Genomic DNA, 17,239 nt, shown 5'->3' with positions numbered 1-17,239 from the left:
GTTTGTTATATAAGTTGTACTCATATAGCATGCACTCTAGATCACTAATATATTAGAATTTAGGATGAGTCTTGTGATGAAAAAATATTCAATGCTGATGTGTATAAAGATATTTCTCTAATCAATCATGCTTTTGTGTTCTATGTTGTAGCCTAAATTACTAAACCTCGATCCCTAGTTGGACTGAATCAATCCAAGCTTCGTCCTCAGATCCCTCTTGTTGGACTAGACTCAGCTTAAATAGCTTACGAAAGTTTAGACTAATTTAGCCTAAGCTTTATCCTCAGATCCCTCTTGTTGGACTAGACTTAGACCAAACAACATTATTGTAACAGCATACTTAAAACCAAAACTTAATCTGCAGATCCCTCTTGTAAGACTAAGTTTCAATTCTGCTTCATTCAAGTTCTAAGGCAACAATACATTTTCCAATGCTAAAATCACCTAACTAGGCACACAAATGGCTGATCAGACCAAGAGCATACAAAATTTAAGCACTGAAAGAAGCATTGAACACAAGAAACACAATCAATTAGATATGGAAATAATTACATCAGTTGTTCAGTAGAAATCCCCAACAAGGGTGTTTAGCCAGCCATTACAGAAGAAACCCTAACAATAATAAGCTTACAAAACCTAGGTATCTCTGCAAAAGTTGCTCCTCTTGCTGCCTCCAGAGCTCTTTTCCCGAAATAGGCACTGTGGTGTGCTGTGGAATTTTGTGCCCTAGGCATTGTACCCTAATTTTGCACAAAATAGGCTTTGAATTCACGACGTTGCTCTTAGCGCCACCCTCGCGCTTAGTGCGAGTAAGTGGATTTGAGTTTAGCGCCAGTCGTGCGCTGAGCCTGGCTGAAGACAACTGTTGCGCTTAGCGCATTGATCTCACGCTTAGCGCACGACCTTGATGATGATGCCCTACCAGATTCTTCTATCACGCAAAGCACGATGAATCTGCGCTTAGCGGTGGATGCGTGCTTAGCCCACTGATGAGCTAAGCTCAACTGTATATCATGGACTGAATGGTGTTTGCTTCGTTGAGAAATTCGACCATATGAACTGAATATCATGGACTGCTTCAATCAATTGATTTTCACAAACATACAGCTTTTCAAAGATTGAAACAAGCACATTAGAGTCACATCTGAAATAAGCTAGTAAGGATGGCAGAAATCAAGGAAGGATCATCAACCAAACCTCACAGTCATTGTTTCACTGAAGCTAAAGTTTTTAGGATCATACCATCATAAACAACTAACACAAGTCCCAACCTTTGCATTTCATCTCATGTCATACAACAATTAACACACAAAATTGAATCCGAAGGACTTTCTAGGCTTGTAATGGGGTTAGGCTTCCAACAAATCATGGTTTTTCTAGGAGAGCATTCATCCATAGATAAACCTTCACTTTTTCATTCATTCACATCCCATACTTGCCTTTTAGTTAGGCACTCAGCTTCATTTCATTATTTTGCAGCATACACACTTATTAATTTCATTTGTACTTATAGTTTTTTTTTTAACACAATATATATAGAGACATTATGTGTATGTACAAAAATAGTGTGTGTATGTTGTTTACTTTGACCATTTCCATTCTTACCCAGTGCCTCCCCCAAATTTGGAACAAATTTACCTTGATAATTACTCCCCCAAATTTGGGACAAATTTGCTTTGAACCACGCTTCCTATGGATGATGCTCTCCTACAACCTAAGTCAAGGCAGCAGGGGATAACACTGTATAGGCTCAGGGTTCAATCAATCAATAATCATTCAACTCAAATTGGGTACAAGGGATAATTCATTCAAGCACATGGTAAGTTTTTTGGCTAAATGGCTATCACAATCAAACATGGCCTTCATCATCCTTAATTTCATACATTCAGTCTATACTTCAGAGATTCACGCAAAAATTAGTACTAAATGATAGTCATTTCTCTCAAAATTTAATGATCACACTCTCACTGGGATACAATTAATGCATTCCTTCACAATCAATCTAACAAACTGACTAACATTTTCAGTCATACTTCTAATCACATGCTCATTCTCTTCTAATGGCTACAAGCTTGATCAAAAAAATTATCTAATCATTCCAATCCATTCAAATCATACAATTGCTCATTCAAATCATTCTCAAACACTTATTTCATGCAAAATAATCCACTGCATATCATTTTCAATCAATTCACTGTTCAAACAAGCTTTTTGGTACAAGCAAACAACTCAAAGTGCTGAAATTTAAAGAACTGAAATATAAAAACTGAAATTAAAATGACTGAACAACAATCATAAAATAATTGAAAATAAACTAAAATGTTCAAGATGCAAAAATTTAAATGTCCTGCTCCTGTGCAAAAATTTATATCTCTTGTATGATTCTTGCATATTTTTTTAATATGACATAAGAATTACTTGCTTAAGGTTCATTCATAAATTTTTTCAAAATCCATTATATTATATTTATTTATTTTTATATAAGAATTTTCATATATAAAGTATCTTTTTTATTCTAAAAAATGTGTTATCATGCATGAGCATGATAAAGATATTGAGCATGTAGGTTTTAGAGAAAATAATGATTACATGATTAATTGAGTTCTTTGAAATTTCTAAGTTTTTAAATTATCTTTAACAAATCTCAATGTTTGATAATGCCTCTGATCTATATCCATCAATCCTTGTATAATTCTTGTTTGATATGTTTGAATTACTTGATTGATTGTTCAAAATATTTTTTTATTCTTTTCAAAATTATTATATTGTATTTCAAATAAAATTATTTTGATATGATAGAACCTTCCATGTTAATAAAAACTCATCTTGATAAGTGTTGGTAGTCAATTAGCACTTAGTCTTAGGAAAAATGTGACTGTGTTTTAAAAATTTGTAGATACTAAAAACCAACTTGCAGACATCTTCACAAAACCACTAACCAAAGACTCTTTCTACACTATTAGAAGAGAATTAGGACTTCTAGATGCAAGTGACTTAGACAAATGATTTATGTTTTGATGACTAATGACTTATTTATTATTTATGCACATATGCTTCTATTATAATGCGAGGATAATTTATTATCTTGTTTGATTTCTATAAGCTTCTCTCTTTTCTTGTTTAATTATTATATTTTGTTTTTAAGCCTTGTATTTTGTTATGTTTTTATGACATTTGAATACTTAGTATTTGTTTTAATACTTGCTTAGTATGACTAAACATGATGATTATATTGTCTTGCTCTTGGTTGTTTATGATTATGTGTTTTAAACTTAATTACTTTAATAATAAATAACTAGTGGTATGTACTTACATTTGATATTGTGTTTTATTTTTTTTAATTATTCATATATGTTTTATTTGAATATTATGAATGACTTTCTGGATTATATGACATTCTATGAAGTATTATCTTTCTAAGATTGATGAATGGTTAAGTTATCTTGTTTAATTGTTTTCTATTCTTTTGTATGACATTTATGTATGGTTTTTATATTTCTTACCTTTCTAAGTTTGATGAATGGTTAAATTATCTTGTTTAATTGTTTTCTATTCTCTTGTATGATTAGTCATTTATGCATGTTTTATATTTGTTACGCACTTTGGCTTTTTGTTGATGTCAAAGGGGGAGAGAAAATAGGTATTAAATCAAGAACTCACATAATTAAATAACTTAATTTCAAGTAAAGCTTAAACTCAAAAACAAAGGGGGAGAATATGGAGAATTAAGTGAGTGATCGACTAGGAAAAAGAATGTGTATGTGTTTCTTGATTTCAGGGTTGTCATCATCAAAAAGGGGGAGATTGTGGAAGTAATGCCTTTCAAGGTTATTTTGATGATGCCAAAGAATCAAGAGTTAAGCAAAGTTTCAAGCAAAGATTCAAGAATCAAGTTTTAAGTTTCAAGATTCAAGAATCAAGTTTCAAGAATCAAGAATTAAGATCAAGATTCAAGACTCAAGATTCAAGAATCAGTAGAAGACTTAATCAAGACAAATATTAAAAAGTTTTTTCAAAAACTGAGTAGCACATGAATTTTTCTCAAAACCTTTTACCAAAGAGTTTTTACTCTCTGGTAATCGATTACTAGATTATTGTAATCAATTACCAGTAGCAAAATGGTTTTCAAAAAGATTTCTACTGAATTTACAACGTTCCAATTAATTTCAAAATGTTGTAATCGATTACAATGTTTTGGTAATCGAGTACCAGTGTGCTTGAACGTTGAAATTCAAATTCAAGTGTGAAGAGTCACATTCTTTCATAAAAAGGCTTTGTGTAATCGATTACACTGATTTGGTAATCGATTACCGGTGATAGTTTCTGAACAAATCAAAAGGTGTAACTCTTCAAATGGGTTTTGACTTTTTCAAATTGGTTTTAAGTTTTTCTAAAAGTTATAACTCTTCAAAATGGTCCTCTTGACTAGACATGAAAAGTCTATAAAAGCAAGGTTTTGATTTGCTTTTCAAGGTATTTTTCCAATTCATTCTTTAGACAACAAACTTTTGCCAATTGATTTCTGAGTCTCTTTGAACTTCTTCTTCCTTTTGCCAAAAGCTTTCCAAAGTGTTCTGGTTTTCCAAACCTTGAAAACTGTGCTATTCATCTTTTTCATTCCCTTCTCCCTTTGCCAAAAAGAATTCGCCAAGGACTAACCGCTTGAATTCTTTTTGTGTCTCTCTTCTCCCTTTTCCAAAAGAACGAAGGACTAACCGCCTGAATTCTTTTGTTTCTCCCTTCTCCCTTGTCAAAGAATTCAAAACGACACAGTCTGAGAATTCTTTTGATTCTTCCCTTTCCCTTATACAAAAGTTTTCAAAGGACTAACCACCTGAGAATTCTTTTGTATCCCCATTCACAAAGTATTAAAGGTTTAACTGCCTGAGATCTTTGTCTTAACACATTGGAGGGTACATCCTTTGTGGTACAAGTAGAGGGTACATCTGCTTGGGTTGTTGACTAAGAACAAGAGAGGGTACATCTCTTGTGGATCAGTTCTAGTGGAGGGTACATCCACTAGGTTGTTCAAAAAGAACAAGGGAGGGTACATCCCTTGTGGATCTTTGCTTGTAAAAGGATTTTTACAAGGTTGAAATGAAATCTCAAGGACCGCAGGTCGCTTGGGGACTGGATGTAGGCACAGGTTGTTGCCGAACCAGTATAAAAATTCTTGTGTGTTTGTCTCCTTCTTCCCTACTCTTTTACTTTCCGCTGTGCATTTTATTTTCTGCTTTTACTTTTGGTTAAGTTTCTCTTCTACTCCTTATTGTCTTAAAAACTTAGTAAAAGCCTTAGAAGAGTAATTTTTAATTAGTAAAGGTTTAGGAATAATTAATTCAACCCCCCCTTCTTAATTATTTTGAGGCCACTCGATCCAACAATCCACGCTAAGCCCACAGGTTAAAGTTCAATTACTGTGAAGATGTGGGGCTTAGCGCAGTGATGTGCGCTTAGCTGAACTATTCAGCCAACCAATCAGGGGTCTGTGCGCTTAGCGTGAGCAAGCTCAGCTTAGCGCGTGAAGACTGAGCGCTTAGCGCAGGGTCTGCGCTTAACGGATAGACAATTGCAAAAAATTTCTAAGTCTTTTCCTGTCTATCTCTTCACACAAGCTCACAACTCCTTGTTCATTAATAAACAAGCTGAAATTAATCACAATCACAAGCAAGATATCCTAACTACATGCAAGAGGTAAGAATGAAAATAGAAAAGGGAAAGAAAAGCTAGGTTGCCTCCCAACAAGTGCTCTTTTAATGTCACTAGCTTGACACATCGTCTTGTTATCCAGGATCCAAGCGAAGAACATTGTTCAATCTTTCCATAGCTCCACCACGGTATTGTTTCAACCTTTTTCTGTTCACTATCCATGTCCTGTCAGGATCTTTTGATTGAGGATCCCAAAGCTCCACTGCTCCATATGGTCTAACTTTCTTGATAGTAAATGGTCCAAACCACTTTGATTTAAGCTTTCTAGGGAACAATTTAAGTCTTGAGTTGAAAAGCAACACCTGTTGTCCTGGCTGAAAGTCCTTCTTGAGCAACATTTTGTCATGATACTTTTTAACCTTTTCTTTATACAGCTTGGAAGATTCATAAGCAGTCAATATCATCTCTTCCAACTCCAAGAGATGCATCCTCCTTTGTTCTCTGGATGCGACTTCATCAAAGTTCAAAAATTTCAAGGCCCAGTATGCTTTATATTCCATCTCCACTGGTAAAGGACAAGACTTGTCATACACCATCTGAAATGGGGATAATCCTATCGGAGTCTTGAATGTTGTTCCGTATGCCCATAAAGCATCATCTAATTTGATGGACCAGTCCTTTCTTGTAGAAGCTATAGTCTCCTCCAAAAAAAATTTCAACTCCCTGTTTGATACTTCTGCTTGCCCATTGGTCTAAGGGTGATAAGGTGATGTTACTTTGTGTGTCACATTATATTGTTTCAGAACCTTTTGTAACTTATTATTGCAGAAGTGTGTACCTCCATCACTAATCAGAATTCTAGGCACCCTAAATCTTGAGAAAATATTCTTCTTCAGAAATTTCATCACAGTCTTAGCATTATTATGCGGGGTAGCCATTACTTCAACCCAATTAGAAACATAGTCAACAGCCACCAGTATATATTCATTTCCAAAAGACGAAGGGAAGGGACCTACAAAATCAATCCCCCAACAATCAAATACCTCAACCTCCATGATATTTTGTAAAGGCATTTCATTTCTTCTTGATATACCTCCCATCCTTTGACATTGATCACAATGTAGCACATGCTGGTGAGCATCTTTAAAGAGTGTGGGCCAAAAGAATCCGGATTGCAAAACCTTGGCCACCGTCTTATCTCCACCATAATGGCCACCACATGGAGAGTTGTGGCAATACCATAGTATACGATTGGCTTCTTCTTGGGTCACACATCTTCTTAGAAGATTGTCAGCTCCTATCTTGAACAAGTGTGGATCATCCCAAATATAGAATCGAGCATCATGTAGAAATTTCTTCCTCTACTGCCAATTTAAGTCTTTTGGTATGATTCATGTAGCTTTGAAGTTGGCCATATCGGCAAACCAAGGTCTCTCACTCACTACGAATAAAGATTCATCAGAGAATTCATCTCTAACTTCAGCTTTTTTCGATGTGACTTCTTCATTCACCGGTCTAGACAAATGGTCTGCTACAACATTTTTCGATCCCTTTTTATCCTAAATCACCAAATCAAATTCTTGTAACATCAAGATCCATCTTATCAACTTTGGTTTGGAATCAGCCTTGTTGAGGAAATATTTAATAGTTGCATGATCAGTGTAGATGATAACTCTTGATCCTACCAAATAAGATCTGAACTTTTCAAGTGCATAAACAATTGCCAACATTTCTTTTTCTATGGTATCATAGTTCACCTGTGCATCATTTAGAACCTTGCCGTCGTAGTATATAGCATGAAATTTTTTTCCTTTCCTTTGTCCAAGCCCTACACCTACGGCGTAATCATTTGCATCACACATCAGCTCAAATTCTTGTCCTCAATCTGGTGCTATAATTACTGGAGCATACACTAATCTGGTTTTAAAATCATTAAATGCATCCATACACTCTTCATTAAACACAAAAGCAACATCTTTATTCAACAGATTGCTAAGTGGTTTGGCGACCTTTGAGAAATCTTTTATGAATCTCTTGTAGAACCCTACATGTCCTAAGAAGCTTCTTACTCCCTTGACATTCATGGGAGGAGGAAGTTTCTCAATCACATCAATCTTTGCCTTGTCCACCTCTGTTCCCCTTACTGAAATCTTATGCCCCAACACTATTCCTTCTTGAACCATGAAATGGCATTTCTCCCAATTGAGAACTAGATTGGACTCTTCACATCTCTTTAATACTCTTTCAATATTTGATAAGCACCCTTCAAAAGATGGCCCAAAAATAGAGAAATCGTCCATGAAAACTTCAATGCATTTTTCCACCATATCAGAAAAAATAGCCATCATACACCTCTGAAATGTAGCTGGGGCATTGCATAGACCAAAAGGCATGCACTGATATGCGAATACACCAAAAGGGTAGGTGAAAGCTGTCTTCTCTTGATCTTTGGGATCTACAACAATCTGATTATAACAAGAATATCCATCCAGAAAACAATAATAAGATTGCCCTGCAAGTCTTTCAAGCATCTAGTCCATGAAAGGGAGTGGATAATGGTCCTTCCGGGTGGCATCATTCAGCTTCCGATAGTCAATGCACATTCTCCACCCGGTGACAGTCCTTGTGGATATTAACTCATCTTTATCATTCTTAATGACTATCATACCTCATTTCTTGAGGATAACCTGCACAGGGCTAACCCATGCATTATCCGAAATGGGATAAATAAGGCTTGCTTCCAGCAACTTAAGCACCTCCTTATGCACCTCTTCTTTCATGATTGGATTAAGTCTTCTTTGAGGCTGTCTCACTGGTTTGTACTTAGCTTCCATATTGATTTTGGGCACGCAATAAGATGGACTAATTCCTTTCAAGTCAGATATGTGCCATCCAATGGCAGCTTTGTGTCTCTTCAAAATCTGCACCAGCTGATCTTCTTCTATTTTCTTCAATAAGCTACTAATAATCACTGGTTTTGAGTCATTGTTCTCCAAAAACACATACTTCAAATGTGCAGGTAAGGTCTTCAATTTTGCTTTTGGTTTTTCTATTTGCCCACTGTTCTTCAATTCCTCAAATGCAGAATGTCCCTCAGAAATTTCTCCTGCACTTTCCAATTCTTTAATACAAGTCTGCACTTCATGTTCCTCCTCTTTAGTGAGATATTCTACATGATTAATCAATGCTTTTTCCAAAGGAGAATGTAATGCCATGGTTGTAGCTGCTGTTTCTATTTCTTGTTCTACCTTGTCCAGATCAAAGCGAGCTTTCATATCATTTGGATGATTTATTGCTTCAAATAAGTCGAACGAGGCTTTCTAACCCTCCATGCTCAATTCTAGTTTGCCTTTCCCCATATCTACTATGTAGTTGGTCATGGACATAAAAGGGCAGCCCAATATTATGGGAATGTCAGGATCTTCCTCTATATCCATAACCATGAAATCAGCTGGAAATATAAGGTGTTTAACCTTCACCAAAACATCTTCAATGAATCCGTATGGACTTGTAATGGAGCGGTCAACTAATTGGAGGGTCATGCGTGTAGGAATTATCTCTATCTCTCCAAGTCGCCGGCACATGGAAAGAGGCATTAAATTGATACTAGCTCCCAAGTCTATGAGAGTTTTGCCTACAACAACCTCACTAATAGAACACGGTATCGTGACAACTCCAGGATCTTTGTGCTTGGGTGGAAGAATGCGTTGAATCATAGCACTACAGTTACCTTCCACAATAATTCTGTCACTATGGATGTACCGGTTCTTCTTGGTAAACATATCCTTCAAAATTTTGGCATAGAGGGGCATTTGCTGAAGTGTTTCTCCAAATGGCAAAGTAATTTACAGTTTCTTGAATATATCAGGAAATCTGGCCAAATGTCGCTCTTTATCTTTCCGGGAGGGTACCAATGGATAAGGTACCTTCTTACATTCAATAGGAGTAGCCTCTTTCTTCTTTTTTGAGTTAGCCTCACTCTTGCGCTTCTTCTTTTCAATCTCAACAACCTTCTCTTTTTGTTTTTCCTTTTTCAACTTTTTTTCTTTTTCTTCTTTTTCTTTTGTTTCTTCTTCTTTTTCTTTTTCTTTTTCTTCCTTCTTCTTTATTCTCTCTTGATAGTCTCTTATTGGTATCTCTCCTTCTTCATCACCTTCTGCTTCCTCAAAAATTTTCTTCAAGTTCAACTAAATCATCAACCGGTTTAAGTGTCGGCTCAGCTTCTAGCTGTTGTTTATGTTCCTCCATCTTCTTCTCAGCTTTTCTTTCATCCACATGGGTTACCATTCTACTCCTTGTCATGACAACTTTACATTCTTCCTTTGGATTTTTCTCAGTGTTAGCACTAAAGCTGCTTGACGACCTATCCGCCAACTATTTTGCGAGTTGTCCCACTTGGACCTCCAGATTCTTTATGGCAGACTCTGTGCTCTTCTGGTTAGACATAAAAACCTGCATAAATTGAGCTAGAGTCTCTTCCAGCTTCATGGTGCGATCATAGGGACTAGGCCCTTGTTGTTGCGGCCTTATGGATGATCCCCCTGGTCTCTATTGAATTGATTCCCAGGATGGTTCCTCTATTATCCCTGTTGTTGGTTGTATTGTTGTCCATGCTGGAATCTGGAAAATCCACCTGCATTAAAATTGTTTCTAGGCTGGTTCCCCATGTAATTGACTTCATGTGTGACTTGTTCTTCATTAGGGATACAACATCTAGATTCATGAGCTCCACCATAAATTGTACATCCTGAAACCTGCAAAACAGAAGAATGTGAAGTATGCGCAGAATGAATTTGAGTTGACAACTTACTTAGTGTTTCAGTCAATGCCTCAAGTTGCTTAGATAACAACTTGTTTTGTGCCAACAATGCATCTTGTGAGGTTAGCTCCAATAAGCTCTTTTTAGTAGGAATGTAGGCTTTATCTCTCAGAATAGCAATGTCATTTGCAGCCATATTTTCAATGAGATCCATGGCTTCTTCAGGGGTCTTCAACTTGATTTTTCCCCCTGCAGAGGCGTCCAACAACTGCTTGGACTGCGGTCTTAACCCATCTATTCAAGGGTCTTCAACTTGATTTTTCCCCTTGCAGAGGTGTCCAACAGCTGCTTCGACTGTGGTCTTAACCCATCTATAAAAATATTGAGTTGTATCGATTTTGAGAATCCATGAGTGGCGGTCTTTCTCAATAAACCACAGAATCTTTCTAAGGCTTCACTCAGAGATTCATCTAGAAATTGGTGAAAAGAAGAGATGGCGGCTTTGCCTTCCGTAGTCTTAGACTCAGGAAAATATTTCTTTAGAAATTTCTCCACAACTTAATCCCATGTCTTAAGACTATTGCCTTTGAATGAATGAAGCCACCTCTTAGCTTCTTCAGATAGTGAGAATGAAAACAAGCTCAATCGGATTGCATCTTCAGGCACACCAGCTAGCCTAATAGTATTGCATATTTCAATATAAGTGGCTAGGTGTGCATATGGGTCTTCATTTGGTAAACCATGAAACAAATTATTCTGAATTAGCTGAATTAATGATGGTGGATATGTAATGGTTTGTGCTTGAACTTCTGATTGTGCAATGCTGGTGAAAAATTGTGGCACATTAGAACTTGAATAATCCTCTAGGGTTAATCTTCTTGGCTCTTCAGCCATGATTGTATCTTCAACAGGTTCTATATGAGAATGCCCTGCAATAGGAAAACTAAAAGATGCCTCGGAAGATCGAGGTTCTTCTTCGGGAGTTGCTGCTGCTTCTAAATCCTACAAAAATTTTCTGATTCTCTCTGAATTATGCCTTCTACAGGTGGCGTTAATCTCCAAATCAATGGGAATCAAATCACCTGCAAAAGATCTTCTTTGCATACAAGAAAACAGAACAGCAATTATCCAATTCAAAAGAACAATGAACGTATGGTAACTAAAGTATGAAAAAAAAGAATCAATGAATTAAAGAGAAAAATATAAAGCAATGTCGTAAAACTGAACTAAACTCTTCTTAAATCTAGTTCCCCGACAACGGCGCCATAAATACTTTTTTGGATTTCCCCTGCAGCTACTTTTTGGTCCACTTTTTCTTTGTACACATATGTTCAAGGGAAATCCGATTTGCCGGAAAGCGCACCGAATCGTCAAGTATTTAAAATTAAAACGGATGAATCCGAGTATTGAACTCAGGGAACTAGTCTAAGACAGGGTCAAATTCAGAAATAAGGCATTGTTGAAAGAAACATTGATAATTGATGATTTAGAACAAGATTAAACTAAGTCTAGGTTAAAAACTGTAAAAATGCAAGTAAGTAAAATTGACAGCAGTAGGTAAATATGTTGGGTCTTTCTAACAGACCAGATGATGTATATAAAGATATTTCTCTAATCAATCATGCTTTTGTGTTCTATGTTGTAGCCTAAATTACTAAACCTTGATCCCTCGTTGGATTGAATCAATCCAAGCTTCGTCCTCAGATCCCTCTTGTTGGACTAGGCTCAATTTAGGCAACCCTCCTAGGTTTAGACTAACTTAAACTAAGTTTCATCCTCAGATCCCTCTTGTTGGACTAGACTCAGCATAAATAGCTTACGAAAGTTTAGACTAATTTAGCCTAAGCTTTGTCCTCAGATCCCTCTTGTTGGACTAGACTTAGACCAAACAACATTATTGTAACAGCATACTTAAAACCAAAACTTAATCTACAGATCCCTCTTGTAAGACTAAGTTTCAATTCTGCTTCATTCAAGTTCTAAGGCAACAATACATTTTCCAATGCTAAAATCACCTAACTAGGCACACAAATGGCTGATCAGACCAAGAGCATACAAAATTTAGGCACTGAAAGAAGCATTGAACACAAGAAACACAATCAATTAGATATGAAAATAATTACATTAGCTGTTCAGTAGAAATCCCCAACAAGGGTGTTTAGCTAGCCATTACAGAAGAAACCCTAACAATAATAAGCTTACAAAACCTAGGTATCTCTGCAAAAGCTGCTCCTCTTGCTACCTCCAGAGCTCTTTTCCCGAAATAGGCACTATGGTGTGCTGTGGAATTTTGTGCCCTGGGCATTGTACCCTAATTATGCACAAAACAAGCTTTAAATAGGCTCTGAATTCGTGACGTTGTGCTTAGTGCCACCCTCGCGCTTAGGGCGAGTAAGTGGATTTGAGCTTAGCGTCAGTCGTGTGCTGAGCCTGGCTGAAGACAACTGTTGCGCTTAGCGCATTTATCTCGCGCTTAGCGCGCAGCCTTGATGATGATGCCCTACTAGATTCTTCTATTGTGCTAAGTGTGATGAAGTTGCGCTTAGTGGTGGATGCGCGCTTAGCCCACTGATGAGCTAAGCTTAACTGTCACTTTTAGCACTTCATGACTTAGCCTCATTTTCACCTGAAATTGCACATATTTCATCATTAAATCCAATGGACATATTCTAGAGACAACTTTAACCTTAAAACAAGATTTATTTACAAAAATCACTACAAAATAACCAATAATTGGGAAACTATACAAGTTTTGGAAAATGTTTTCTACATAAAAGTTAGTCGTATAAAACGACTAACACCAACCATAAAAGTACCAAGCATAATAAGGTTATGACACTTAATGACTTTCATAAGAGAGCTTCACTACTAGAAAATAAGCTTTTAACATCAGTTATTAAGGACTTTCAACATCGTTTATTAACTGATGTTGAAACTACCGACATTAAAAGTATCAACGTTAACATCAGTTTTACAAAACCAATGTTAAGTAAATTACACAACATCAGTTTTGTAAAAAAACCGATGTAGTATTATAAAAAAATAAAAAAAAATACGTAGAAAACCACATCGGTTTTCAACAACATTGGTTTTCCAAAGAACTAATATTGATTTTTACTGACAACATCGATTTTCCAAATAACCGATGTTGTTTTTTATTGACGACATTGATTTTTCTAAATAACCGATTATGTTTTTTGTATTTTTTAATATCCTGTTTGTTTTTGTAATTAACCCAATTTACCTGTAAATTGAAAAGCGAAAGCAGACCATACATTTTTATCAAGCATTTTAAATTTTGTCCATAATATATAATTGAATATTTATAATGAATTATAAGGAAAATGAAAGTCAATACATAATAAATTTTGTAACCTAATCTAAATTAACACAATAATTATTCTACAATTCTATAATTACTTAAAGTCCTAGTGTTTGATTTTTAACTTTCAAATAATACCTTCCCCACTGAATGTGAATGACCTTCATTCTCTCTTGATCCAATGGTCTTTGATTAGTAAAATACTGCATGATATAATAAAACATAAGTTAATAAATAAGTGTAAATAATAACAATTATAAGAAATTGAATTAGTTTTGAAGTAAACAGGTACCATTTCCCAGTTATCCTTGAAACCTCCTAGGATTATTGTTGACATCCAGTGCATTACGTAGTACCTGCACTCAATGCTTCCTTTTTGCTTATTACACTAAATTGAATACGATATTTAGGTATTCAAAGTTAACCAAAGCGTAATAAAAATTAATTTTGAAGACATGAAACATTATTTAAATGACTTACTTTAACTATGATCCATCTAGCAGCAACCTTGGATTTACTTCCTTGACTGTCGTTGAATCCCTTCAAAGTACTGATTAAGAGAAACATGCATGTGTATTATACAATAAAAATATTGATGTCAAATTGTAATCATAAAGTGAATGCATCACAAAATACAATTGACCTGTTAATAATTCATTTCAAGTAGTTGTCAGGCCTATTGTGCAAGGAACAAAACCAAATGAGAACATTGTCCTTAAGCAAAATGACGACCATTTGCCAATGTGCACTGCATCGAAGAACATGAAGTTATTATAAAACATACATGATTTATATTGATTTGTTCAGTTTAACTTACCCATTCAAGTAGGCTCCTAGGTACATATCTCTTTGTGAATTCTGCATCCATTTCTTAATATAATCTTCTAATTCAAATTGCGATTGTCTAAATCTTTGTATAGACTGTGGCTCGAGAAATCCATACACATCGACATTCCCCACTCGCATAGTTGTCTTAGTCATATGCCTATTGTTCTTAAAATATAGTAAATTATGCATGAGTATAAAACAATTAGTTAGGTAATATACAATAATGTAAAGTGGCTTACAGAATCCACAACTGTATAATAGAGATGCTCAGACATTGACCACCATGAGCTATTTCAGAAAGATCTTCATGCTTTATGTACAATGTAAAATTATCATTATACACCCCAAACAAGCTAGTATCCCACGACGCCTGCAATGGCTTGAGGAAAAGCTACAGGATGATCAATGTCATCAAGTAGAGGGGATCTTCATCAGGATTCAACATATGTATAGGTTTCATCGGTCCCTCAGCTACTTGTTTATCCTACATAGTTAATAAACATTAAGCGAATGACTGCCAAAACTTGATTTGTAACAAATCCTTTATTAATAATTATAAAAAAAACACAATGAAATACTTGTTTTGAAAAAGGCTTTACAAGATGTGTCGGCCAAGCAAGGAATGCGTTAAGTGTCTGCCCCACTAACTGAACCTTTTGAGTGGGTACAGGAGTGTGAGCATCAGCATCTCAGACTTCCTCAACACCTACCTTCACTTAATTATTGCCCAAAGGAATGTTGTGGATAGTTGTGGACCCCTCATAAACTCTCCCAACAGCAACCAGTCGGGGAGGATTGTCATCGACATACAAGCCACATTTGTCCGAGTCTCCCGTTTCTGGGTCGTGTCTCGAGGGATCGACTCAACTTTTCTTTGTGCTAACATGAGCAGCACAAGGACCAACCTCAACCTCAGGAGGTAGTGCGAGTCCCTATGATTGCATTTGTGACTACATCTGGCTGAAGGACATCATTAATTGTTAAGTCACTTTTTGTGTGATCTAATCCTCCAGTTGGTCTTTGATCTTTTGTGTCAGCTGCTCAAGGTCTTCAACAACCATGGACGAAGAGGTGTGGGAGCCCCTTGAAGCTGGTCCAAAGTAGTTTTTGATGGTGACACCGGCTTCAACAGCATGAACACGACCTGGGTGCTTTGGTCGCCCAATGGCAGCAGTCAGTACATCCTGACATCCATAGATGAAAAAGCTTTCCTGTGAGGCCTGCTCCTCCAAGGAATCCTATAGTAAACAAAAGAAACAAAATTGGTTTACTCATCTAACAATTATTATAAAAAATGACCACTAACAAATGAAAGTGACTTACAATCCTGTCTGCGATTTCCTTTGCTACCTCAGACGTCATTTGGTCGGTTTTCTTTGTGTGAGCCATCTTCCACTTCTCATGTCGTCTAATGTGAGATAAAGGATCAATGATTATGTCAGTGCTCCCAGATTGGGATGCTTCCTCCAATCATTTCTTTTGCTTCCATCAACTTTTTTTCTAGAAAATCATAACCCCCACGAGACAACACGTGAGAGGCAGTGTTTTGTTTCTGAATGGTTTGCATCTTCTTTCGAACCTCCCGTGATAATAACACATGACAATAACTTAATACAATTGACAATAATACGTAAATATCAAGTTTAAAAAACAATGAAAATCAACTAACCTCCCATGAAGGGTATCTACGGCTCTGACAAAACTAGGTCCATTTCTCTTTTCTTATTACGTACTTCTTACAGACTTTGTCATCCTCGCCATCCTTGCCATGTGCCAAGGCCCATTTGGAGATCAAATTTGACTTAAATTGCCTCTACCTTTCTCCAACGGTCTGAATTATTTTTTTTCTTTGTCCTCAAATCAGATGATTCAGGAATATCAAATTCAGCCCTCAATACAATAAATACATTTTCTAGTTAGTCAATTACAAATCTAAATTTTTAGTAGATCATATGACAACAACATTCAACATTTAATCAAAATACTTGAATATCCTCCCAGGTGAGATCCTTTTGAGCGATAGGGAATTGTTTCCAATTATCATATGTAACATCCACCTTATCACGAGCGACAACCCCTAAATAGGTTCTTAATTACTTTCTATGGGGACCATCAGCTTTCCCAGTGACAGGATCAACTTGAACCATTGGTCTCTCCACCTAGCTGGTCTAGTAGCCAACGATCTGAGTCGTGTTGCTTTTCTAGTCTTCTTTGATGCAAACAGTGAAGAAGGTGGTGTAGCCATGTGCCTGTCAAAAAACAACAACATTAATTAAACAACGTATGAAAACTATATTAAGTTGTGGAAATGAAGTTAACAATTGAAGTAAATATAAAATAAATTACATTATACGATGTTAATTAATTCTCCTTCATCATGATCATTACAATTTGCAAGAACGTCGTCAACTTCTTTTTCTCTGTTGATGTTAGCCTGTATTTGTGTGGAGAAAGGAGTGAGACAACTATCAAGGGTTGAATGATCATCTTCAATATTAAGACCACTTGTTTTTCCGTGTAGAACCACTAACAATCTTTCATTATAAGGATCTTGAACATAAAATACCTATTTAACTTGTTCTGCCATGATGAAAGGCTCATTTTGATAAGCAAGCTTCTTCAGATCTACCAAATTAAATCCAAAATCATCGATTCGCACACCCGTATTACTATCAACCCAC

General features: G+C 36.1%; 1 protein-coding gene across 1 annotated transcript; it reads right to left on the bottom strand.

The window, feature by feature from the left end:
* Positions 1-8,969: 8,969 nt before the first annotated feature.
* On the bottom strand, positions 8,970-9,461 carry LOC114411242. The gene has a single exon (XM_028374984.1). The coding sequence runs from the start codon at positions 9,459-9,461 to the stop codon at positions 8,970-8,972; it is 492 nt and encodes a 163-aa protein (XP_028230785.1).
* Positions 9,462-17,239: the final 7,778 nt, after the last annotated feature.

Source organism: Glycine soja, chromosome 5, assembly GCF_004193775.1.
Source record: "Glycine soja cultivar W05 chromosome 5, ASM419377v2, whole genome shotgun sequence".
Classification (NCBI taxonomy): Eukaryota; Viridiplantae; Streptophyta; class Magnoliopsida; order Fabales; family Fabaceae; genus Glycine; species Glycine soja.
The sequence above is the reverse complement of the archived record's forward strand: the minus strand, read 5'-3'. Positions and strand labels throughout refer to the sequence as shown.